Raw genomic sequence first — 24,853 nt, 5'->3', positions numbered from 1 at the left:
GTGGATGACGGGGGGGGTGTGGATGACGGGGGGGGTGTGGATGACGGGGGGGGTGTGGATGACGGGGGGGGTGTGGATGACGGGGGGGGTGTGGATGACGGGGGGGGTGTGGATGACGGGGGGGGTGTGGATGACGGGGGGGTGTGGATGACGGGGGGGGTGTGGATGACGGGGGGGGTGTGGATGAAGGGGGGGGTGTGGGTGACGGGGGGGGTGTGGATGACGGGGGGGGTGTGGATGAAGGGGGGGGTGTGGATGAAGGGGGGGGTGTGGATGAAGGGGGGGGGTGTGGATAAGGGGGGGGGTGTGGATGAAGGGGGGGGTGTGGATGAAGGGGGGGGTGTGGATGAAGGGGGGGGTGTGGATGAAGGGGGGGGTGTGGATGAAGGGGGGGGTGTGGATGAAGGGGGGGGTGTGGATGAAGGGGGGGGTGTGGATGAAGGGGTGGGTGTGGATGAAGGGGGGGGTGTGGATGAAGGGGGGGGTGTGGATGAAGGGGGGGTGTGTGGATGAGGGAGATACGGGGGGGGGGGGAGGAAGAGGAGAGAGCGGGGGGAGGAGAGGAGAGAGCGGGGGGAGAGAGGAGGGGGGTGAGAGAGGAGAGAGGGGGGATTTGAAAGAGACTGGGGGGGGATTTGAAAGAGACTGGGGGGGGGGGATTTGAAAGAGACTGGGGGGGGGGGATTTGAAAGAGACTGGGGGGGGGGGGATTTGAAAGAGACTGGGGGGGGGAAATGAAAGAGACTAGTGGGGGGGGAAATGAAAGAGACTGGTGGGGGGGGAAATGAAAGAGACTGGTGGGGGGGGGGGGAAATGAAAGAGACTGGTGGGGAGGGGGGAAATGAAAGAGACTGGTGGGGATTGAAAGAAGCTGGGGGGGATTGAAAGAGGCTGGGGGGGATTGAAAGAGGCTGGGGGGGATTGAAAGAGGCTGGGGGGGATTGAAAGAGGCTGGGGGGGATTGTAAGAGGCTGGGGGGGATTGTAAGAGGCTGGGGGGGATTGTAAGAGGCTGGGGGGGATTGTAAGAGGCTGGGGGGGATTGTAAGAGGCTGGGGGGGATTGAAAGAGGCTGGGGGGGATTGAAAGAGGCTGGGGGGGATTGAAAGAGGCTGGGGGGGATTGAAAGAGGCTGGGGGGATTGAAAGAGGCTGGGGGGGATTGAAAGAGGCTGGGGGGGATTGAAAGAGGCTGGGGGGGGTTGAAAGAGGCTGGGGGGGATTGAAAGAGGCTGGGGGGGATTGAAAGAGGCTGGGGGGGGAGGGGATTGAAAGAGGCTGGGGGGGGGAGGGGATTGAAAGAGGCTGGGGGGGGGAGGGGATTGAAAGAGGCTGGGGGGGGGGAGGGGATTGAAAGAGGCTAGGGGGGGGAGGGGATTGAAAGAGGCTGGGGGGGGAGGGGATTTAAAGAGGCTGGGGGGGGGGGAGGGGATTTAAAGAGGCTGGGGGGGGGGAGGGGATTGAAAGAGGCTGGGGGGGGAGGGGATTGAAAGAGGCTGGGGGGGGGGAGGGGGATTGAAAGAGGCTGGGGGGGGGAGGAGGGGATTGAAAGAGGCTGGGGGGGGGGGAGGGGGGGATTGAAATCTCCCCCTAAATCACGCTGTGGTACATTTCTCCACATCATCACAAGCCTCCTTAAAACCTCATTATCACATTCTCTTCAGTCACTGCCCTAATTCCTATGAAACGCCTGGAGATGACCTGCAATGCTAAAAGCTCTATTTAAGTGTATACTGTTGTATCGTGCAACAGTTTACATTTATATAGTGCCTGCAAAGTATTTGTCGAATGGGAACACTGTGATACAAGTTGAAGGTATTAAATTTATTTAGGTGCAGAGTTCAGTAATGCATGACAGCACCCCTCAGGCAGCAATAACATACATCACAAAAAACAGCAGCATACATGCCTACAAGTAAGGTCAAGGTATCAATAAGTGCAAACCCCTTAAACAATGTTTAGCACCTTAGCAAGCTGAAAGATCTTCCCCTTCAGCGTTTGGCCACTAATTTCACCAGGAAAGTGGAACAGAATTTCCATAAACAGCTGCAAAATTAAAGCAGTTTGAATCACAGACTCAGAAGTGGCTTAGACGGTGACTATAATGACTGCCAAATTTAGACTTGAAAGAGGTCACAAGATGGTAAAATGTGATCAGGACCAACAGGAATATCGGACAAAAAGGAAAATACTTCTGTAATAGAAATACTGAAAAGGAAATTACAGAATTCCAAGTCAGAGGGATATAACACAAGTTTATAACATTCTGAAATGTTTTGAGATGATAACTAGTGAAAGATTGTTTCCACTGGTAGGCAAATCATTAATACCCTTCATCACCTACAGACACACAACTCTATGACAGTTTGGATACAAATATTATTTACTGGCCCGTAACTTAGTCACGCAATGTAATCACAAGTTACCAACAAAAACTCTTCAATCCAAAACAAAATGTTATGTTTGTTTTACTCACGAATGGTCTCCGTTCAGGAGTACTTGCTGTCTTTTGTGAGTTATTGATTGTTCACTCAGAGAAAACACCTGCTTGGGTTCATTAATGTGATGCCCTTAGAGAAGGATGCCATAAATATTCCTCGTTACAAAACAAGAAACAGCAAGATGGCCGTTCTCCAAAAAGTAATTTAACTTTCTATTAACTTCAAAGAGCATTGGTGTTGAAAGTGCACAGAGCACCTCAGTTAGCCAACCCCTCAGGTGAGAATGAGCATGCCATATACATGAAAGAGCACTGGGAAATTAAGTGTGCAATATTAAAAAAATAAACATGATTAAGCTATTGGACACAATCTAGAAAATAATTTACAGTTTTGCTGTAATAGATTTTTTTTTAAATTCTTCTTCTGGCCAACTTCAGCATGTGTTATTTCCCAAGCTACATTAATATGATTAAATGGAGTGCTTATCAACATTATAATCTTCAAAAGCAACAGTAAATAAATGTAAAACCTGGAGTCACATTTGTTAGTAAGCATCTGTTATATTTTTTCCCAACCACTAGTTGCATAACTAATCAGGTTGTTAGTAAACCTGATAACTCTGCTATGAACATTACTTACAATAAACAACAGCTTTGAAATGACAGATTGGCACCTTTTCTGCATTTACATTAGGAAGTAAATGTTTACATTTCAAAGGGAAAATAAATGTCTGCCCATTAGCTCTGACAGTATAGTTGGGCAACTTTGTTACTGTAACATAAGCATCATCCTGTATAATAGCAAAACAAAATTCTGTGATGGGCAAAAGAAAAATAGGGGGTGAAACTGATCTACGGCAGTAGATTCCATTGTGGAAAAGGAAATCTGGCTTGATGGAAAATGGGCTGCCGATTCACAATGAGCCTGTTTCACATTACGACCGCAAACCAATTTCACTCCCATGGTCCCCCATCTGCTGCTGAAGTCCTCATCCATGCATTTATTACCTCTAGACTTGACTATTCCATTGCACTCCTGGCTGGCCTCCCACCTTCTATCCAACGTAAACTTGAGGTCATCCAAAATTCGGCTGCCCGTGTCCTAACTCGCACCAATTCCCGTTCACCCATCACCCCTGATCTACACTGACTCCCGGTTAAGCAACGCCTCGATTTCAAAATTTTCATCCTTATTTTCAAATACCTCCATGGCCTCATCCCACCCTATCTCTGTAATCTCCTCCAGCCCCACAGCGCCACCCCCCCCCCACCCTACCCGAGATGTCTGCGCTCCTCAAATTCTGCCCTCTTGAGCATCCCTGATTATAATCGCTCAACAATTAATGGCTGTGCCTTCTGTTGTCTAGGCCTCAAGTTCTGAAACTCCCTGCCTAAAATTCTCCACCTCTCTTTCCTCCTATAAGTCTCTCCTTAAAACATACCTCTTTGACCAAGCTTTTGGTCACTTGTGCTGATTTCTACTTATGCGGCTCAGTGTCAAAATATTTCTCTCATAATACTCCTGGGAAGTCCCTTGGGATGTTTCATTACGTTAAAGGTGCTATGTAAATACAAGATGTTGTTGTTGTTGTTGTTGACGACATCTGAAGTAATACCTGCTGTGACTGCTAAGCTTCCGATGCTCTCTGGACCTTCCTTTCCTCCTCTAGCAGGCTACATCTGAGAATAGACGTCACACCCACCCTCGTCAAAAAACTACAATATTCACTGTTGTTCTGCTGCCGCCACTTCATCTTACCCATCTTTAAATTAACTTTGTGTTTATTTTTTTTTTTAAATATTCCACCTGTTACTGGGGGTTGGGAATATAAAGAGTGGCACTAAATACCTGCTTTCTCCCAACTTTCTACCATTATTTACTCATGTCAACATTTACACCAAGATTCACACAGTGGAATACTGACTCAGTCTAACAATATGTCAGATTTTTTTTAAAATGGCAATTTCACGTTTATTTTATAAAATTTAAATGTGTGTCAACACCTCACCATTAACTATTCATTTTTTTTTTAAGTCAGAGCCTTTTCCTCTCCGAAACCACATCTCTCACCTCCATAGAGGCTCGGAAGGCAAACTTCACACAGGCTCATCGGTTCGAAGAGTGGCTAATGAGGCTACAGCTTTTAAAGATTAAATGAAAAGGTCAAGAATTTTGCATAACAGTCATGAACAGTAAAATAGTATTTCCCCCCCACCCCCTGCCATTTGAAATGAAATTTAAATTGCCTTTTTGTTCAATGTTGCAGAATGGAAGGACTAATAGATCTTTTAAACTGAAATCAGTGCAATCTCAAATACTTCACAAATCCAACTGATATCCGAGAGAGTTTTACTGTACACTACAGAACAGTAGAAAGGACTTACGGGGCACACATTTAGATATGTATAATAATACAAAGATTCCTATGATAATTCTACTGAATATATCATCAGTTTAGGACACTAAATGTTATGAAATATTATGTTCGGACAATAAGCTTTATGAAAACTGCAACTTTGCTAAGATTTGACTTTTGTTTCTTGTTCAAGTGCAGTCAAGAGTCCCAGTCACTGGAGGACTGCTCAGGTTACACTTAGCCCCAGCCGCCCCCCCGCCCCCCCCTCAGCTCCCATTCCTTTGCCCTATCCTATATATCCCCTTCACTAATGAAACTTCAAAGCTTATAAGCACTTGAAAAAAATAAATTGCATATTTCCTGACTTAGTACTGGGAAACCAGCAAAAAAGGAGGATTTGGGACTAGAATGGCCAGGAGATAGGCTGATGATATGCAGGGAACACTGCCAGTGGAGACTCAGAACCTGGAGACCTCAGCCTATTGCAGCAGAGGATTAAGGATGATGCAAGGGGGGTGGGGCAGCATCCAAAGCGAACAGGCATCCAGTGTTCCGAGCAAGAGAGGGACATGTGATGGCCCAAGAGTAGATGATTAGAGGATTGAGAAGAAGGGAGAAAAGGTTGGCTAGGGTGGGGGACTAAAGGCTCAAGGTGATGAGAAATAGGGGCATGCTGGTTAACTAAACTTAAAATTTGGGTACAATTAACTGAAAAGCTAAGATTTAAATAAACTTTATATGGCATGGTTACTTATGGAAAACAATGCACTAAAACAAAACTTAACTGCAGTACCATCTAAAGAAATGGAGCTGGGAAACAAATCTTGAAGCAGCAGCAGCTCCACCTATACTTGAGGACTGAACGACAAATATAATGCGAAGTATATATTCCAATAGTTAAGCTTATTACCCAGACAGAATACCCAAACATAACAAAATCGTAGCATAAGAACTAAGTGTAACAAACATGAAATGCATGCTAAATATGAATATTAAGAAATGGGAAGAATAATAGTATGCCCTTATGATCTGAAGTGGGCATGAGTCTTTCATACATGTGCCTCTTTAATCTTTGTGACAGTGACCAAGAAAATACTTATAAAATGGAGCCAGATATCAATAGTTGAGCTGTTTTATTTCACAGCAATTGAACAAACAGAAAAAAATCCTGTTTGGATTGACATTATAATGGTACACGACCCTTCATCAGTGGGCCATCTTGCTTGACAAACAAAATAACTGCTAATTAACCTCCTACATTTTTCTTCCCATCTAGTCAAAGTTAGCCTTTGCAGCTTTCCGTTTACAAAACCTGACCATTTTTCTGTCCACAAGAGACCAAAGGCTTCCCAATACAAAAGCCGAGATTTTCCTTTCCTTGGTGGGTCCGGTGGGTCCAGTGCGGCCAGGGTTGGTGGCGGGTCACGGCCGCTGCTAGCTCCACCCCGCTCTGGTAAATGAATTTCCATTGATAGGGCCCGCCCAGCGTGTTTGCCGATCCAATTAGAGGAAGCGTATCTGGTGACATCATTCATGTCGCGTCGGCAGCCGTTTTCCTTAAAGGGACCATGGCCAATGTTCTTTTGACATTTGTGCTATGAGTGTTCTACAGCATTGAGGTGCTTCAAACACTTACTGAGGTCCAGGTTTGCCCAGCACTCCCTCCAGAGGCTTATGGAGGGAGTCACAGCCCGCAAGGAGGTCGTCTTCTCTTCCAATGGGTGGAAGACACCTTCCCAGGTGACCAACACAGCCTGGTTGCACATTGGTCACAAGCAGGGATGTGGTCAGGAGGACCTGGCTGCAGTGGTGCAAAACTTTCAATAATCTCATTAGATCACAAAATGTTAGTATAAAGCCACACTCACCTTCATCCTGCTGTGCCTCTCATCACATCCCCCTCACTCTGCCTTCCTTACCCTACTCCTGCACATCCTTACTCACACCAACTTACCTTGCAACTCCATCCTTCCCTCTCTCTCTATCTATCTACATTATCACATTCCCATCTCACGAGCCACCACACTCACCCTCATCCTAGTGCAATCATACCAACTAACAACACACACGGTAGACACATTTGTATTTTATGCAAGGTTCATGTAAAGTTTCCGTTAATGGATTGTCAAACATTGAAACCTTTATTTTCAACACTTTCCATTCTTGGACAGATTTGCGTGCACCTTGAGAAGTAGCTTAGTGAGTTGCAGTGAATGGAGAGACATAAAGGTATCCCCCGCAATGGTGATGAGTGTGAAAGGAATGGCTTGTACATTGTAGGGATGCTTTATAGTGTTGGGTGGGGTGGCGCCAACTTAGCGCATCATGTGGCAGCCAGGGTGTACAGCATCAAGTAAAGTAAATCTGGCCATGGTGAGGCCATCCCTGGCCTCCCGGACAGCAACATGCGCGGGTGCTGATGCCCTGCGCAGTATCAGGTGATTGCGAAGAAAGTTAGTGTTGTTGGTGGTGTGCCTGGTGCTGCTGATGTTGGGGCTGATCGGGGACTGATTCTGAGGACCAAGGTGAGAGAGTATAAAGGGCACCCATGTTGATGGAAGAGATGGCAGGTGAAGTAGAAATGATAGAGGCATTCTGCCAATGGTGAGAGAGTTCTTCCAATAAGGTGGACTGGATGGAGAGTGGAAAGTGGAAAGTCTGCAGAATCTGTGCTGGAAATTGACTGAGAAACAGCTTATGGCTGAGGAAAGTGATGGAAGCTTTTACTGTACATTTGAAGCGGTCAAGTAATCAGCTGGAGCAATGGTCACTGAACTCCCACCTCAGGTGGACAGCCGTGGTCCCAAAAAGTGTGGTCTCTGTGGCCATAAAGTTAAAGTCAACAGGTAAGTTTAAAAAAGCCATCATCTGTCAACTAGATGTTAATGAGTTTAATTGAGTTGCCCGCTGCTACCTGTCAGGTCTGCTCAAGCTGACAGACCCGACATTGGGAAAGGCGCGTTGCAATGGGTTTCTAACCCGTTGTCAAAAAAACCATTTTCCCACCCAATCTACCACCGATCCCACTCGCTGACCCCCCGGGAAATCTCGGCCAACAAGTATGAAGTGTTTACTGATTAGCAAGACAGGCTAATTAATTAATTATTTACAGTCTGGCGAAGAACGAGATGAAAGCTTTTTAACCACTCATCTTTTTAAAAAAAAATCCACAAATATATATTTAAAAGTGACTTTCTTCCAAATTCTTTGTGGAAATATTGCCTAAAATAGCCAGAAATGCGATAGTTACTAAATTGTAGGTTTGCGTCCCTTTAAGGCTACGAGGTATATATATATATTCAGACTATAACTAGAACTTTTAGCTGCACAAAACCATCAGGTTTACCTGGCATATGCCATACTTCTGAATCTTTCATGTTGTCTGCTGGCCACTTCACTTCCGGTTCTTCAGGTGTCTTTGGTACATCCTGTAGCCCTTGGTCTAAAAATACAAAAGGCAGTGGTTACGGAGAGTTTAAATGAATCAAAAAACTTTCAATGTCATAAATAATGGAGATTATTATTTATAATTTCACCTTCAGCACAATGCTTTTCGCACATGAATTGAACATAGCTTTTAAATAACTTCTAGAACTTTGTAGATAGCCAGAGCTTTGGACCCACACATTCCATATGTACCGCGGAAGGATTTCACGGATTTTGGGTACAGAAATACCAGGGCAGATAGCCCATATGTCAGGAAAAGGTGCATTAAAATATCTATTGCTGAGTCAAAAAAAATCAATGCTAATATTTTTTTTATATAGGAGTAGTGCCACAACAGGAATGAACTCTCAATCTTTGAGGGAGGGCCTACTTGCTCAAATTCTTCTGGCAATGTGTAGCAATCATGTGATCAGCCTGAAGATCCTATAATGTAGGCTAGAAGGTAGAACATAACATAAGAAATAGGAGCAGGAATAGGCCTCGAGCTTGCTCCGTATACATGTTCTTCATTTAAGTGACACCTTAATTTCACCACAGCAGTGTAAAATTATTTAAATTAAGATCAGAGAGCATTCCCAGTAGGATTTTGTTGGACTCTCCAAATGTTAGTTTAAAAAAAATGACTTCTATATATTACCCCAAAATAATTGCACAGAAGGTGACCCACATAGCAGACAACCTTTCAGTATCCAAAATCACTGGCCAAGTTTACAAACACTTGCAGTTTCTTCTTTAGATGATATATTTTTGTTTTTACATCTTTCAATGGCAAAAGCAGCTCCACCTTAAAACCAAAGGACATTCAAATTCTATATACGTTGGGGAATCACCCAATCAACGCGTAGTATAGTATTAGGCAGGCAGTCCCTCAATCGAGGATGACCCTCTTCCACACCAAAACAATGATTTCTCAGGTGTTTCTATGAGGGATCTGACATTCCAGGTCCCGAACTACATCTTGAAGGGTGGAAGATGACACTGTGAATTCTTTTAACGTGAGGTGACCTTTGCACACCAGCCACCACATGGACTTGACAGAGCAAGGTCTTGGTCCAGTGGCAAGGGTTATCCAAGACAACGGTGACCAAGCTCCGCTGCATGGGCCTAGTATGAACACATACTCCTATTGTCCTTGGAACTCATAGGTCGCAGTGTGGGCCTCACGGCCCCGCTGCTGGCCCGTGCTGCACCTTTCCTAGGCCTCGACCCCACTGCTAGTCTACACTGCCCCACTCCTGGGTCTCTGTCTCGCTGCTGGGCCCTGGCCACACCACTCCCGGGACCCGATCTCTTCATTCCTCCACTGCTCACCACCTCCGATCGCCGCTCCCGACCTCCGCTCCTCCTGCACCTGGGTCCCAACCTCGCCGCTGGTCTCGTCCACACTCCAATCGACTACCTGGAATTTGGTGACGTCAATGCAGTCGCCCTCCTAGAACCACTCACGTCACCCCCCACGGTGGCTAGCTGATGGTGTTCTCTTGTAGGTTGGATGGGCGCTGCGCTGGGCCTGGGGTGCTCTTTCTTTTATCCCCTCCTGTGGCGGAGACATCCGGTGGTCATGAAAGGCGTTATGAAAACGCAAGTCTCTTTCTTTTTCCAGATACATTTGGTATAGTGTAAATGCAGGATTGATTCGACTTTATAGAAACAGTCCTTGCCCGTTGACACCAAACAAACGCTCAATGCTTGTAGCTCACAGAAACAAGTCCAATTGGCACTAACACTTGTACTGACAGACTGAAGTATTTTGAATAGTGATGGGGCCATAATTGGTGATTTGAATGTAGAAAGCACAGGACAGAAGGTGGTTTTAGATCATTGGGGTTCATTACAACATGAGCAAAATCAAAAACAGCTGCTCTATTATCAGGAAACTTGATTCACTGTGTTGGAGAGTGCAGACGGGGACCAGCACTGGAGCAAGTGGAATAAAATACACAATGGCCACTTGAGATGCACACCCACTCACTGAGCTCTGGGTGTTCTTGCAAACCCGCAATCTCCACCAGCTAGAAGGATATGGGTAGCAGGTGCATGGTTACACTATCACCTCCCAAGTTTTCTACCAAGTTTATAGTCATTTACATGTATCCAAGTCTACATGTCCAAGTCACACACCATCTTGACTTGGACATATATCGCCGTTCCTTCATCATCATTGGGACAAAATCCTGGAACTCCCTTCCTTACAGCATTGTGGGATCACCTTCACAACAAGGATGGCAGTAGTTCCAGAACATGGCCCACAGTACCTTTTCAGGGGCAACTAGGGTTGAGCAATAGATATCAGCCTGGTCAGCGATGTCCACATCCAGAGAATGAATTTTTAAAGAACAGCACCCAGAGTGTATTGACCATGAGCCAAACATAGGCCAAGGCACTGCAAACAGTGAAGTACTTCAACAGTACACAATACATAGTATCCATGTACAAGATAAAATCCTTTCTACTCTAATGTCAAAACTTTATTTTTGAATTAAGTGACTTTGAATTAACAGTAGACCATATATGTCAAAACTATAAGTTGTAAAGATGATCAAATTTCCAAATGCAAATGACTACATGCCCAAGTTATTCAAAACCCTTAACAATGCATGTGGAATGTATATAGGTCCAAGACTCTAGATTATGTGTTTGAAAAGTTATTTTAAGTTCAGTTGGTCAAAACAATATCCATATACTTCCATCAAGCTATTTAGATTTATCTAGAATCAAATCAATATTTAGAATACCCAAATATATTAAATTGAAAGTTAAAAATAAATTCCCTTATTCAATGTGCAAAGAATGTCTCATTAATCCTCTTACATTTTATTGAAGATTTTAATAAAATCTCCCTTTCCATTTTCTATCTTGGTCACTGTCCAGGTAAGAAAGCTTACCCATTCTCTTTTGTGCTCAATACATTACTGTGTAACTGAAACTGTTCAATTGCCATACAGCAATTATGCTCAATAAGAGGCATACTTCATAGTTTTTGGTAGAATATGTCTCCTGAATCTAGAGGCATAATTTTTTTTTAGGGGGGTCTAATTCAGCAATTGTCCCAAGTGCCTTAAGACTACCTTTGTGAAAGATACGTTTTGCTCAAGAGTGTGAAATGAGGCGTTCGTGGCAAGTCGTGCCCATTTCAGAAACTCTTACTGGACAGCTTTTGCAGTGCAATTTCAGAACAATTCAAGATTATAGTTTTGTACCATTCTACCCAAACTGCAATCAAACATTATGCAAGTGCATAGCTATTTAAATTTATACCATCATTATACTGCACCTTTGGGGTAATGTGCTTGCTTTTCCTCATCTCAACCCCATAAATGCAGCACAATACTGTTGGGAAAAATAAGCTTTAACAACTTAAACAACACCATTCTAAATCATTGCTTCCCCTTTGCCACAACACCGTGTAATCACGGGTAACACAACTGTCTTTTTTTCAAAAAAAGCTCACACAGCCATTTCATCATTGTTCCATTTTCTACTGACAGAATGAAAAAGGCTGACAGCTCTTTTCATTCTATCAGTGGATAATTCAGCAACAGTACAGGAAACTTAATTATACCAGGGCTTAAAGGGTTAAATTATCAGGCTAGGTTGCAGAAACGTTGCTCATGTTTCTTCAAGTATAGTTATCTAATAGAAGTGTTTCAATTGACAAAAGAATTCAATAGGATAAAGAGAAATAATTTCCTTTGGTTGGGAATCTAGAACAAGGGAGCGATAATCTTATTATAGCCAGGCCATTCTTCATACAAAAGGTAGTAGAAATCTGGAACTCTCTCCCCCAAAAGGCTCTGGATGCTGGGTCAATTGAAGTTTTCAAGACTGAAATCAGTAAAGAGTTTTGTAAGGTGAGGTATCAAAGGGATATGGAGAAAAGGCAGGTAAATGGGCTTGAGGTACGGATCAACCATGACCTAATTGAATGTCGGAACAAGCTCCAGTGGCTGGAACCTGCAAATCTCAGGATTTATAGTGTTGCACAAGTTAACTTAACTCTACATGTGCTGCTATAAAAGAGAAGCAAATGAATTAACATACAATTGAAGCCACAAATTAATGTCCTGGATCAATAATCTTTGGGTTAATACAATACTCCCATATTGTCAAACATAGTAACTCCACCGAGATGGGTCTCCCAAAAGATTAAAGCTCACTGTTGAAAAGATAAATTACATTAACTAATGTTCTTTGTGACCATTATTTTTAACCAATGGACAAAGCTCATTCTAAGTACAGTTGGCATGGGAAGGGATTCATGCTACAGCTATCGAAAAAGCCATCTAAATACTGTATTGGAATTATTTGTTTAATATGGTGAGTAATGGTGTGCCTTAACAACTGTCACAATGTGTTTTCATAGCAGCTTGATAAAAGATACTTTTCTATATTTATGGCAACAAGATTGCTTTGATAAGCTTACCTGGTTACCCTGCATCTGACAGTGCTGTAGATTATTGCCCAAAGTGCATGTTTGTCTTTACATTGACGCCATGATAACTAACATTTTCAAATCGATGAATCATGAACACCTATTCCGCCGCATCACTAACTTTTAGATTGTCAACACTTGAAAGGATAACAAAATTATCACAAATCAAAAAGCTGGTAACCTATATTTATGAGTTATTAGAATAGCAATAAACCAGGAAACATGGTACAGGTATTCTCATTTTTAATTTTCATCCATTTTTTTTTTTTAAAAGTCTATTGGAAATATAGCCCTCCTACATGACCTTAATATTGTTATCAACTTATCATTTTGACAAACAAACCAGTACCAGGTGTAACATACACTCTGCTTCCAAACTCGCGAACCCTAATCCCTGTCTCAGCTCACATCTGATAAGTGTACACTTCCCTGTTTTTCAGCGAGGGCAAAGTCTAGCAAAAACAAGCTGCCTTTTCTGGAGCATTTCCAAATTATTTTCCTAAACTCGATTTTTCTCGGTGCATACTCTGAAAGAAAAATTTAATAGTGGACAATGGTAAAATTGTACAGTCCACTCAAAAATACTTTCTTGTAATTTGCAGTCACCTCAATCATGTGCATTTCAGAAATATTGATTTACACCAAGTTGTATTTAAGAATGTTATAAAGGGAATCTCTGCACAGAAGCAAATGATATACTGCATGCAAAAAGAGAAAGTTAGAGTCTTTCAGTATCTCACTGTAGAAACACAATTCATTGTGGAGGAAAACTGATTACCAAATGTTTATACTGGTGCTTTTGCTCATTCGTAGCCAAAAGTCTGGAGTACAATAATATTAATTTTAATCCAATCTGACCGAGCAATATCCAGCTCGAGTCCCAACTATTTTCTTGAGCTTTTTACTCATTTTTTAAAATAAACTTCAACCTGAATCCATCTCTGAGCGGTTGAATCCTTCTCTGAGCCCTCAAATGTTCCAAAGGACAGTAATGCAGGGATACCATCCATTTCTAGTTCAGCCTCTTGGCATTTCATATGCACCTTGGTTATGATTGCCATGTGCTACAATTCTCTCAGACAACTTTCGCTGGGGTTACCAATGCAAGACTTGCTTAGGTAGATATCATTCAATCTCACCACAAAATTCATACTGTTAGGTGTAAATGTAAGACAGGCAGGATGTACAACATTTCTGCATGAAGTGCCAACTAAACAAGTCCTGTAAGAAATAAATTGCCTGGAATTGTAAGTTATACACCCCAATTCTTCATCAGCTCTATGGCTACTCTGTAGATTGCTACACGAACAACTTTCCCAATACGAGGCATATTTCAACCTTTTGACGCTGGGGTTTTAATACTTGCATCAAAACCTATGATAAAGCCACATAATTATGCAGAAATGGGATATGTTAAACCAAGCCCCATCAGCCTACTCAGTTGAATGTAAGAATGCCATGGCACTATTTGAAGAGGAGGAGGGAGTTCATTCAGTGTACTGGCCAACATTCCTCCCTGAACCACCACCAAAACAGATTAACTGGGCATTCATCTCACTATTGTTTGTCAGACTTTACTATGTGCAAAGTGCCGACATTACAACAGTGACTATCCTTCAAAAGTAACTCATTTCCTGTGACCCGCTTTGGGATGCCCGGAGAATGTGAAAGATGTTATGCAAATGTAAATTCTTTTCTTTGCCTAAATTGAGATGGTTGTTGTGAACACCAAGCATCCAGGATCCACAACAACTCTGGGGAAGTACACTTGCATGAAGTACCAACTAAATGAGCCCCACAAGAAACAAATAACTGGAAGATACTTTTCATGAGGTTTGTCACCACCGAGTTAGAGGAAGACAGTGCAGAAAACTAAAATATAGCTGGCAGTCCAGGGAATGTGAAAAGAATAGGCAATAGGAGATGAGGAAAGAACCATGGAGGATGGAAATTACAAGCAGGTCAATGACACAGGGAACAGATAAAGATTGGACAACACTGTAGTTGTAGGGGATTCTAATGTAACTGGGATTGATAGAATCTGTTGCAAGTATGAGTAAGAATGGTGTGTTACTCCCCTTATCTGGGACTCCCTTATCCGGCACCACCCCTCGATCGGCATGATTCCAGCGGTCGGGGACGCATGCACAGAATGCGGTCGACCTCCACCCCACCTTTGGGCCCGTGCCGACACACAGCCCGCTGTGGCCGCGCAGACACCCGTTGGGGCTGCTCCAACACTCGGCCCGCGCCGACACTTGGTCCACCGACACTTCCTTCGCGGCCTGCTGATACTTTGGGCCCGTCCAGGGCGCCGACCTTCCTTTCCCCCCCCCCCCCCGGGCCACTGACTTCCCTTCATCCGGCAAAATCCCTTATTCGGCACAGGCCAGGTCCCGAGGGTGCCAGATAAGGGAGGTTCAACCTGTACTAGAGTTTGGTAGTTGACCCAAGCGGATGGATCAGATCCTGGGATGGGAAGGGGATAAATCAGACATGAAACATGAAAACCAAATCATTTGTAGACCAAATTAAATTTCAGGAGCTAGGAAAAATATTGAAGGAAAGTACTTCAAGAATAGAAATCTCAGGAATACACCCTGTAAAATAGACAGAGAAGGCAGGTTGATGCATGGTGTAGGACAGAGGATTTCAACAACTGGCTCAGTGCAACCACTTCTGAGGGAAGGAAAGGCTTTACAATCAGAAGAGGCGCATTAATCTTAGTCAACAGAATAAATTAAACAGTTAGGAAGGATTTAAACTAGGGAAGCAGGTGGAGCGGAAGTGTGAACCAAGACAAGGAAGTGTATGAATACAGCAAGGAATAAACCAAGATGCATTTATATGAATGCCAGACAATAACAAATAAAATGGATTAATTAGAAGTATGGTAAATCAAGTGCTAATAGACACTGTACTACTTGCTGAAACCTGTCTAATGGACAAGGATGAGTGGAGAAAAAAATCTGCAGTTATGTGTACAGGCAAGGAAAGAAAAGGGTGTGGTGGAACTTTTATCAGGAAAGGTTTATGCATTGTTGAGAGGAAGGAACTGGGAATTGGCAGAATCTTTTTGGATCGATCTGGACAATAGAGGGGTGGGAGGTAAGTTACAGTAAAAAATGTCAACAGGCCATACTACAAATGTGGGTGTACCACATATACTTGCTTTGAGTTCAGTGGAGTCAGTCACTCTCTGGAGTGTCTTACTTTTATAGGAGTTAATTCAGGCTGCGTGGCAAAATCCAGGGGGTATAACAATAGGCCAAAAATTGCGGCCTCGCTGGGTCCGTACGAAGTGCGCACGCACCCAGCGAGGCCTCACAAAAGCCGGTTTTTGGGGCGCCATGCGCATGCGCCGAAAACCAACCAGCGTTTCCAATCCGTCAAGATTTCTCTCGCCAGATCCTCCGCATCCCCAAAGGAAGGACATCCACGCAGCAGAGATTGGGTTATTTGCCCAACAAATATCCTTCAAACCTTTGCGCCTGATAAAAAAATTCCAAAAAATATTTGTTTTTCTAAAAATTTAATTTCAACTAATTTTAAATATGTGAGGTGTTTTATTTATTTATTATGCTGCGTTTCAATGTTATCGGGTTATTTTGCATTGATGGTAATGGGAACTCGTAAAAATGGAGTTCCCATTTTTATCAATGAGATTACTACCTAGTGATTGCTGGTCCAGGCACACGTGACTCCAGCTTGTAAGTACGTACCTCGAAGTCATCTCCCCATGCGCTGCGCAGTGCATCTAGGCCTCCGACCAGGATCCTACGTTCCTCCGGGACCACCAGGTACTTTCATAGATTTTTTTCCGGGTCAGAGGCATTCGTACGAAGGAAGCCTCTGACCGCAATTTTCCCCCCCGCAATAATACCTTATGACCTGAAACAGATACTCACATCTTTTGCGCACATACTTATTCAATCTCTCTGAAGGTGATCAAGTGAAAACTAGCTGACACGAGTCCAGGTACAAAACATTAAATAGAATATATAGAGTTGTAATTAAATGTTATTTGACTCCGCTTCACTTCACTTCCCATACATAGGCAAAACTTGCCATGCTATTCATCATCTGTGGATTATTGAACATATTTTAAGAATGATCTTACTTTCTGTACTACGAGGTATATGAAATTCAACTCTGCTGTTTTTGTCCTTCAGGGCTAAACCTCCTCTCCATCCCAGTCTCCATTTATTTCTTTCAAGCCACCCTGACTCTAGTGGCAGCTTTTAACTTGGCAATGACCCCCTGCTTAGTTTGAATGAATAGAATCACAAATGACTGTGCATGTGACCATGGTGCATTTTCTGTCTTCTTTCTCTTTGGCCTCTCTGTGGGTTCAAGTTTTGGCCTGAGTTGCTCCTATTTTTTGGAGCAACTAGTTTAGAATGGAGCATCTTAGAAATTGTAATTCTCGGCATTTAGTTTGCTCCAGTTCTAGTGAGCAATAGTTTCATTTTAGAACAGATTTTTTTTTCCCCAAAAGGGGGCGTGTCCAGCCACTTACACCTGTTTTTGCAAGTTTAGGCAACGAAAACTTACTCCAAACTAACTTAGAATGGAGTAAGTTTAGATTTTTGTACACTCAGAAAAACCTTGTCTACACTTATAAATCAGGCGTAGGGAACAAGAGATGGGGCGGGGGGGTTTACAAACATTAAACATTTCACTTTTACAAATAAAGAGCCATCATCAATAATAAATCATAAATAAATCAATCAAAATAAATAAATAAATAAATAAATAAAAATCAATCAATAAAACATTAAGTTTCTACTCACCCACTGCAGCACCGGGAGCCCTCCAACAGCATGGCCCCCTCAGTGAGTCTCCCTCTGCCTCTGTCAGTGTCTCTCTGCTTTTGACAGAGAGGGGAGGAGGAGGAGGGAGGAGAGAAAGAGGGGGGGGGGGGGGAGGAGAGAAAGAGAGGGGAGGGGGGGGGGAGAAAGAGAGGGGAGGGGGGGGAGAAAGAGACACGGGGGGGGGGGAGAAAGAGACACGGGGGGGGGGGGGAGAAAGAGACACGGGGGGGGGGGGGGGAGAAAGAGACACGGGGGGGGGGGGGGGAGAAAGAGACACGGGGGGGGGGGGGAAAGAGACACGTGGGGGGGGGGGAAAGAGACACGTGGGGGGGGGGGAGAGAAAGAGACACGGGGAGGGGAGAAAGAGACACGGGGAGGGGAGAAAGAGACACGGGGAGGGGAGAAAGAGACAGGGGGGGGGGAGAAAGAGACACGGGGAGGGGAGAAAGAGACACGGGGAGGGGAGAAAGAGACACGGGGAGGGGAGAAAGAGACACGGGGAGGGGAGAAAGAGACACGGGGAGGGGAGAAAGAGACACGGGGAGGGGAGAAAGAGACAGGGGGGGGGGGAGAAAGAGACACGGGGGGGGGGGAGAAAGAGACACGGGGGGGGGGGGGGAAGAGACACGGGGGGGGGGGAAGAGACACGGGGGGGGGGAGAAAGAGACACGGGGGGGGGAGAAAGAGACACGGGGGGGAGAAAGAGACACGGGGGGGAGAAAGAGACACGGGGGGGGGAGAAAGAGACACGGGGGGGGGAGAAAGAGACACGGGGGGGGGAGAAAGAGACACGGGGAGGGGAGAAAGAGACACGGGGAGGGGAGAAAGAGACACGGGGAGGGGAGAAAGAGACAGGGGGGGGGGGAGAAAGAGACACGGGGGGGGGGGGGGAGAAAGAGACACGGGGGGGGGGGGAAGAGACAAGGGGGGGGGGGAGAAAGAGACACGGGGGGGGGAGAAAGAGACACGGGGGGGAGAAAGAGACACGGGGGGGGGAGAAAGAGACACGGGGGGGGGAGAAAGAGACACGGGGGGGGGAGAAAGAGACACGGGGGGGAGAAAGAGACACGGGGGGGGGAGAAAGAGACACGGGGGGGGGAGAAAGAGACACGGGGGGGGGGAGAAAGAGACACGGGGGGGGGAGAAAGAGACACGGGGGGGGGAGAAAGAGACACGGGGGGGGGAGAAAGTGACACGGGGGGGGGAGAAATAGACACGGGGGGGGGGAGAAAGAGACACGGGGGGGGGGGGGAGAAAGAGACACGGGGGGGGGGGGAGAAAGAGACACGGGGGGGGGGGGAGAAAGAGACACGGGGGGGGGGGGGAGAAAGAGACACGGGGGGGGGGGGAGAAAGAGACACGGGGGGGGGGGGGAGAAAGAGACACGGGGGGGGGGGGGGGAGAAAGAGACACGGGGGGGGGGGGAGAAAGAGACACGGGGGGGGGGGGGAGAAAGAGACACGGGGGGGGGGGGAGAAAGAGACACGGGGGGGGGGGGGGAGAAAGAGACACGGGGGGGGGGGGGGAGAAAGAGACACGGGGGGGGGGGGAGAAAGAGACACGGGGGGGGGGGGGGAGAAAGAGACACGGGGGGGGGGGAGAAAGAGACACGGGGGGGGGGGGGGAGAAAGAGACACGGGGGGGGGTAGAAAGAGACACGGGGGGGGGGAGAAAGAGACACGGGGGGGGGGAGAAAGAGACACGGGGGGGGGGGAGAAAGAGACACGGGGGGGGGGAGAAAGAGACACGGGGGGGGGGGAGAAAGAGACACGGGGGGGGGGAGAAAGAGACACGGGGGGGGGAGAAAGAGACACGGGGGGGGGAGAAAGAGACACGGGGGGGGGGAGAAAGAGACACGGGGGGGGGGGGAGAAAGAGACACGGGGGGGGGGAGAAAGAGACACGGGGGGGGGGAGAAAGAGACACGGGGGGGGGGGGAGAAAGAGACGGGGGGGGGGGAAGGGGGAGAAAGAGACGGGGGGGGGAAGGGGGAGAAAGAGACGGGGGGGGAGGGAGAAAGAGGGGGAAGGGAGGGGGAGAGAGAGGGAGAGAGACCTGAATGGGAGGGAGGGGCTGAACGGAAGGGGGGGGCTGAACGGAAGGGGGGGGGAGGAAGGCTGGGGAGGAGAGGAAGAGGAAGGAGAGGAAGGAAGGGCTGAACAGGGGTGGGGGGGAGGGGGAGTAATGAATGGGGGGGGTAGGTGTGGTGATTAGGCTGAACGGGCCAGGTCGCCGCCGACACTTCGGGTGGGGCCCGCCCCCAGCGAAATGCCAGGCAGGCGGAGAGGGGGAAGACTGAATGGGAGGGTTGGGGTAAGAGGCTGTACAGGAGGGAGGCGGGGGGGGGGGGGGGGGGACAGGGAGGCTGAACGGGAGGGAGGGAGGCCCGAGTCCCGATCTTCGCCCGGGGAGCACATTCGAGCCCCTCTCACGCAGCCTCGGGGGCGAGGAGTTACTGCACATGCGCGCACACTCGAGCACGCATGTGCAGAGGTCCCGGCACTGTTTTCAGTGCCGGGACCTGGCTTCGCCCCCGACCTCTTGTGCTGCACCACGCCGATTATGCCACAGCTGACCTACTTTTGAAGTGTAGTTGCGGTTTTAATGTGGCAGCCAACTTGTACACAGCACTGTCCCAACAAATAGCAATGGGATAATGACAAGATAATCTGTTGCAGTGATGTTTGTTGATGGATAAATATTGCCCTGAAAACTGCAGAAAACTCATCTACATGCTGCCCCTTGTTGACATCATCTGAAATTAAGGGGTCAGCTATTACATGTGCACTAACGACACTCAGCTCTACTTCTCTACCACCTCTCTCGACCCGTCCACAGCCTGTGTGTTGTCAAACTATTTGTCAGACATCTTAATGTGCATGAGCTGCAATTTCCTCCAGTTAAACATTGGGAAGACCGATACCATTGCCTTCAGTACCTGCCACAAACACCTTACCTGCCACCGATTCCACCCCACTCCCCAGCTACTATCTCATGTTGAGCAAGACTGTTTGCAACCTCGGTGCACTTTCGACCCCAAACTTAATTTCCAACCCGCATATTGTCTCCATCGCAAAGTCCGACTACTTCCATTTCCAGAACATCACCTACTTTAGCCCATATGCTATTGAAACCCTCATCCATGCCTTTATCACCTCCAAATGCAACTATTCCAGTGCTCTCCTTTCCGTTCTTCTATCTCCACTCTCTTCACTATGGTCCTCCAACACCTCCAGTTTAAAATTCTCCTCTCTTCATAACTTCACCCTTCCCCATCTCTGTAACCTCCTCCAGCCATACAACCCCTCCCCAAGTTTCTGTTCCTTAAACTCTGGCCTTTGGTGTATTCCATTACCTGCTCCCTGCCTTGAACCACCATTGGTGGCAGTGTCTTCAGCCATCTATGACCCACACACTGGAATTCTCTCCATCTCTTTTTAGACCTTCCTTGAAACCCGCCACTTTAACTAAGCTTTTGATCACCCCCCCGGATAACTCCTCCTTTGGGTCAGCATCCAATTTTATCTGATTATGCCTCCATGAAGCACCTTGGGACATTTTTCAACTTTGAAGGCGTTGTATGAATGCAAGATGTAGTTCTTGTTGTCGCAGCTGCAACAATCACTTGAATGTTGAACTGTATTTCATTAATTGCAGCACAATGGTTTAGGCACTGGATCCTAATCTATATCTCCCAGCCTTGTTGTCTTGTGAATTTAACCTTGAGAGCTATGTTTAGCTCAACAGTAGCATTTTTAACATATTTCACAAAGTCCCCCGCCCCTCCATGAAGCACAGTCAAAAATACTGAAAGATGAAAGACCATCATAAAACTCATTGCTCTGGGAGGTCCTAAAAATAATTTAGCGCTCAGGCCACAGTTGCAATCAAAGGGATTTCAATCAGTATGACAGACTGGACCCTATAGTGGCGACAATCTGAATGCACGAGAGAATTCAGTGAAGTACAAGTCTTTTCTTAAACATGTGGGGGGACCCAAAGGGATGAAAGCAACATTGGATTTGTATCCTAACTAATGAACAGGAAGTAATGGGCCAAGTTGAAATAAGGGACATTTTGTATCTAGAGATTATAAAGTTATTAATTTTAAGGTTGAAATGAAGACAGAGAAAGATAATACAGTAATTGTAAATATCCTCAGATATTTTTTAATATTTATTGGAATCAGGTAATATCCCAATGGATTGAAAAATAGCAAATGTGACCCCCATTTATTTTATTTTTTTTAAATAGGGGCTAGTGAACACCATTCAAATTACAGTCCTGTGAGCCATACCTCGATTGCGGCCCATATAATTTAGACTTTAATGACTGATAGCAGAGAAGATGATCTGGAAAGATAGGATCCGGTTAGAGAGACCCAGCACTGGTTCAGACTAACGGATGAGATTTCTGGATTTTGGGGAGGTTACAGATCTGGTGGCTAAAGGCGAGGCAGTAGATACTGTTCATCTGGACTCCAAAAGGCATTTGGCCCTGTCCTGCAGGAGAGCATGTGGCACTGATGGCAAAGTATTCGGCTGGACTGATGGACAGCTGGTGGTACATGAGGAGGTGTCAGACACGTACGGGAGTCTGGACCTCACATTAAACATCAATAAGACAAAGGTCCTCTACCAACCTGCCCTCGCCACACAGTACTGCTCCACGGTTATCAAGATCCATGAGACCTTGGGCAATGTGGACTGCTTCCCATACCTTGGGAGCCTACTATCAAGCAAGGGCAGACATCGATGACGAAGTCCAACACCGCCTTCAGTGTGCCAGTGCAGCCTTCAACCGCCTGAGGAAGAGTGTTCGAAGACCAGGATCTCAAACCTGGCACCAAGCTCATGGTCTACAGAGCAGTAATGATACCCGCCCTCCTATATGCTTCAGAGACATGGACTATGTACAGTAGGCATCTCAAAGCATTGGAGAAGTATCACCAATACTGCCTCCGCAAAATCCTGCAAATTCATTGGCAGGATAGGCGCACCGTCAGCGTTCTCTCTCCGGCCAACATCCCCAGCATCGAGGCATTGACCTCGCTCGTCCAGCTCCGGTGAGCGGGCCACATTGTCCGCATGTTCAATGCTAGACACCTGAAACAAGCGCTCTCCTCCGAGCTACGTCATGGCAGGCGAGCCCCAAGTAGGGCAGAGAAAAAGTTTCAAGGACACCCTAAAAGCCTCCTTGGAAAAATGCAATCTCCCACCAACTCTTGGGAATCCCTGGCCCAAGTCTGCTCAAAGTGGAGGAGAAGCATCCGATAAGGCACCGAACACTTCGAGTCTCTTCGCCGGGAGCACACGGAAGCCGAGCACAAAAAGCAGGAGCATACGACAAATCAAGCACCTCACCCAAGGGTCACACAAGGGTCAGTGTTGGAACCACAGTTTATATAATTTTTGTAACTGACTTTGAGGACATTATACTTTTCAAGTTTGCAGACAACACCAAATGCAATGCAATCATCAATGCTGTTAACCAATGTCTGACCAAGTGTAAAACCATGAGAATAGATAGAAGAAATGAGAATGTGGAATACATATTAAATGATAATGTGCTTAAAGTAACAGAGCAGGAAAAAATGTGGGGTTTTGGTGAATATGTTGTTAAAACTTCATTGTTTTCCTCACTGCCTATGAACAAAGAAAATGTTCGAATGCACAGCTCAGGGTGTAATTACAAGTTGAAGTTGTAGACAGCATTCATTAGGTAGCATTCAGAGTAGATTCAGCTTTAGAATCATAGAATCTTACAGCACAGAAGGCCAGTTAGCCCATCATGCCTGTGCTAGCACTTTGAAAAAGCAGTTGTGCTTAGACCCACATCCCTGCTTTTTGTCTGTAACCCTGTAAATTCCTCATCCTCAAGTACCTGTCCAACACTGTTAAAATTATTTATTGAATCAGCTTCCACCACCTGTTCAGGCAGAGCGTTCCAGATCCCGACAACTCGGAGTGAAAAAAAACTTTCCTCATCTCCCCTCTAGATCTTTTCCCAATGATTTTAAATCTATGACCTCCAGTTATTGACCTATTTGCCAGAGGGAATATTTTTTTCCCTATTTACACTATAAAAACCTCTCATCTTCTTGAAAACCTCTATTCGGTCACCTCTTAACCTTCTCTGTTCAAAGGAGAACAGCCCTAACTTTTCCAACCTCTCCTCATAACTGACGTCCCTGGCAGACATTTAAAGATCACATGGATGAACTTCAACAATTGTACATCTCTGTCTGGCGTAAAAATAAAATGGGGAAGGTGGCTCAACCGTGGCGAACAAGGGAAATTAGGGATTAAATCCAAGGAAGAGGCATATAAGTTGGCCAGAAAAAGCAGCAAACCTGAGGACTGGGAGAAATTTAGAATTCAGCAGAGGAGGACAAAGGGTTTAATTAGGAGGGGGAAAATAGAGTACGAGAGTAAGCTTGAAGGGAACATAAAAACTGACTGCAAAAGCTTCTATAGATATGTGAAGAGAAAAAGATTAGTGAAGAACAATGTAGGTCCCTTGCAGTCAGAATCAGGGGAATTCATAATGGGGAACAAGGAAATGGCAGACCAATTGAAAAAATACTTTGATTCTCTCTTCACTAAGGAAGACACAAATAACCTCCTGAAAATACTAGGGGATCGAGGGTCTAGCGAGAAGGGGGAACTGAGGGAAATCCTTATTAGTCAGGAAATGGTGTTAGGAAAATTGATGGGATTGAAGGCCGATAAATCTCCAGGGCCTGATAGTCTGCATCCCAGAGTACTTAAGGAAGTGGCCTTAGAAATAGTAGATACATTGGTGGTCATTTTCTAACATTCCATGGACTCTGGATCAGTTCCTATGGATTAGAGGGTAGCTAATGTAACCCCACTTTTTAAAAAAGGAAGGAGCGAGAAAACAAATAATTATAGACCGGTTAGCCTGACATCGATAGTGGGGAAAATGCTGGAAACAATTAGTAAAGATGTAATAGCAGCACATTTGGAAAGCAGTGACAGGATCAGTCAAGTCAGCATGGATTTATGAAAGGGAAATCATGCATGACAAAACTTCTAAAATTTTTTGAGGATGTAACTAGTAGAATGGATAAGAGAGAACCAGTGGATGTGGTGTACTTGGACTTTCAAAAGGCTTTTGACAAGGTCCCACACAAGAGATTAATGTGCAAAATTAAGGCACATGGGATTGGGGGTAATGTATTGACGTGGATAGAGAACTGGTTGGCAGACAGAAAGCAAAGAGTGGGAATAAATGGATCCTTTTCAGAATGGCAGGCAGTGACTAGTGGGGTACCGCAAGGTTCAGTGCTGGGACCCCAGCTATTTACTATATATATATATAATGATTTAAACAAAGGAATTGA

At 45.7% G+C, this 24,853-nt stretch overlaps 1 protein-coding gene across 4 annotated transcripts in view; it reads right to left on the bottom strand.

Annotated features, from left to right (window-relative positions):
• zfpm1 (zinc finger protein, FOG family member 1) overlaps window positions 1–24,853 on the bottom strand; it is a 193,101-nt gene that overhangs the window by 75,222 nt on the left and 93,026 nt on the right. For all 4 annotated transcript variants that reach the window (XM_070898136.1, XM_070898134.1, XM_070898137.1 and 1 more), the window contains exon 3: window positions 8,142–8,237. In XM_070898136.1, the coding sequence (XP_070754237.1) occupies window positions 8,142–8,237 (96 nt within the window). The remainder of the gene's footprint in view (window positions 1–8,141; window positions 8,238–24,853) is intronic.

This window comes from Pristiophorus japonicus, chromosome 13 (assembly GCF_044704955.1).
Source record: "Pristiophorus japonicus isolate sPriJap1 chromosome 13, sPriJap1.hap1, whole genome shotgun sequence".
Classification (NCBI taxonomy): Eukaryota; Metazoa; Chordata; class Chondrichthyes; family Pristiophoridae; genus Pristiophorus; species Pristiophorus japonicus.
The sequence above is the reverse complement of the archived record's forward strand: the minus strand, read 5'-3'. Positions and strand labels throughout refer to the sequence as shown.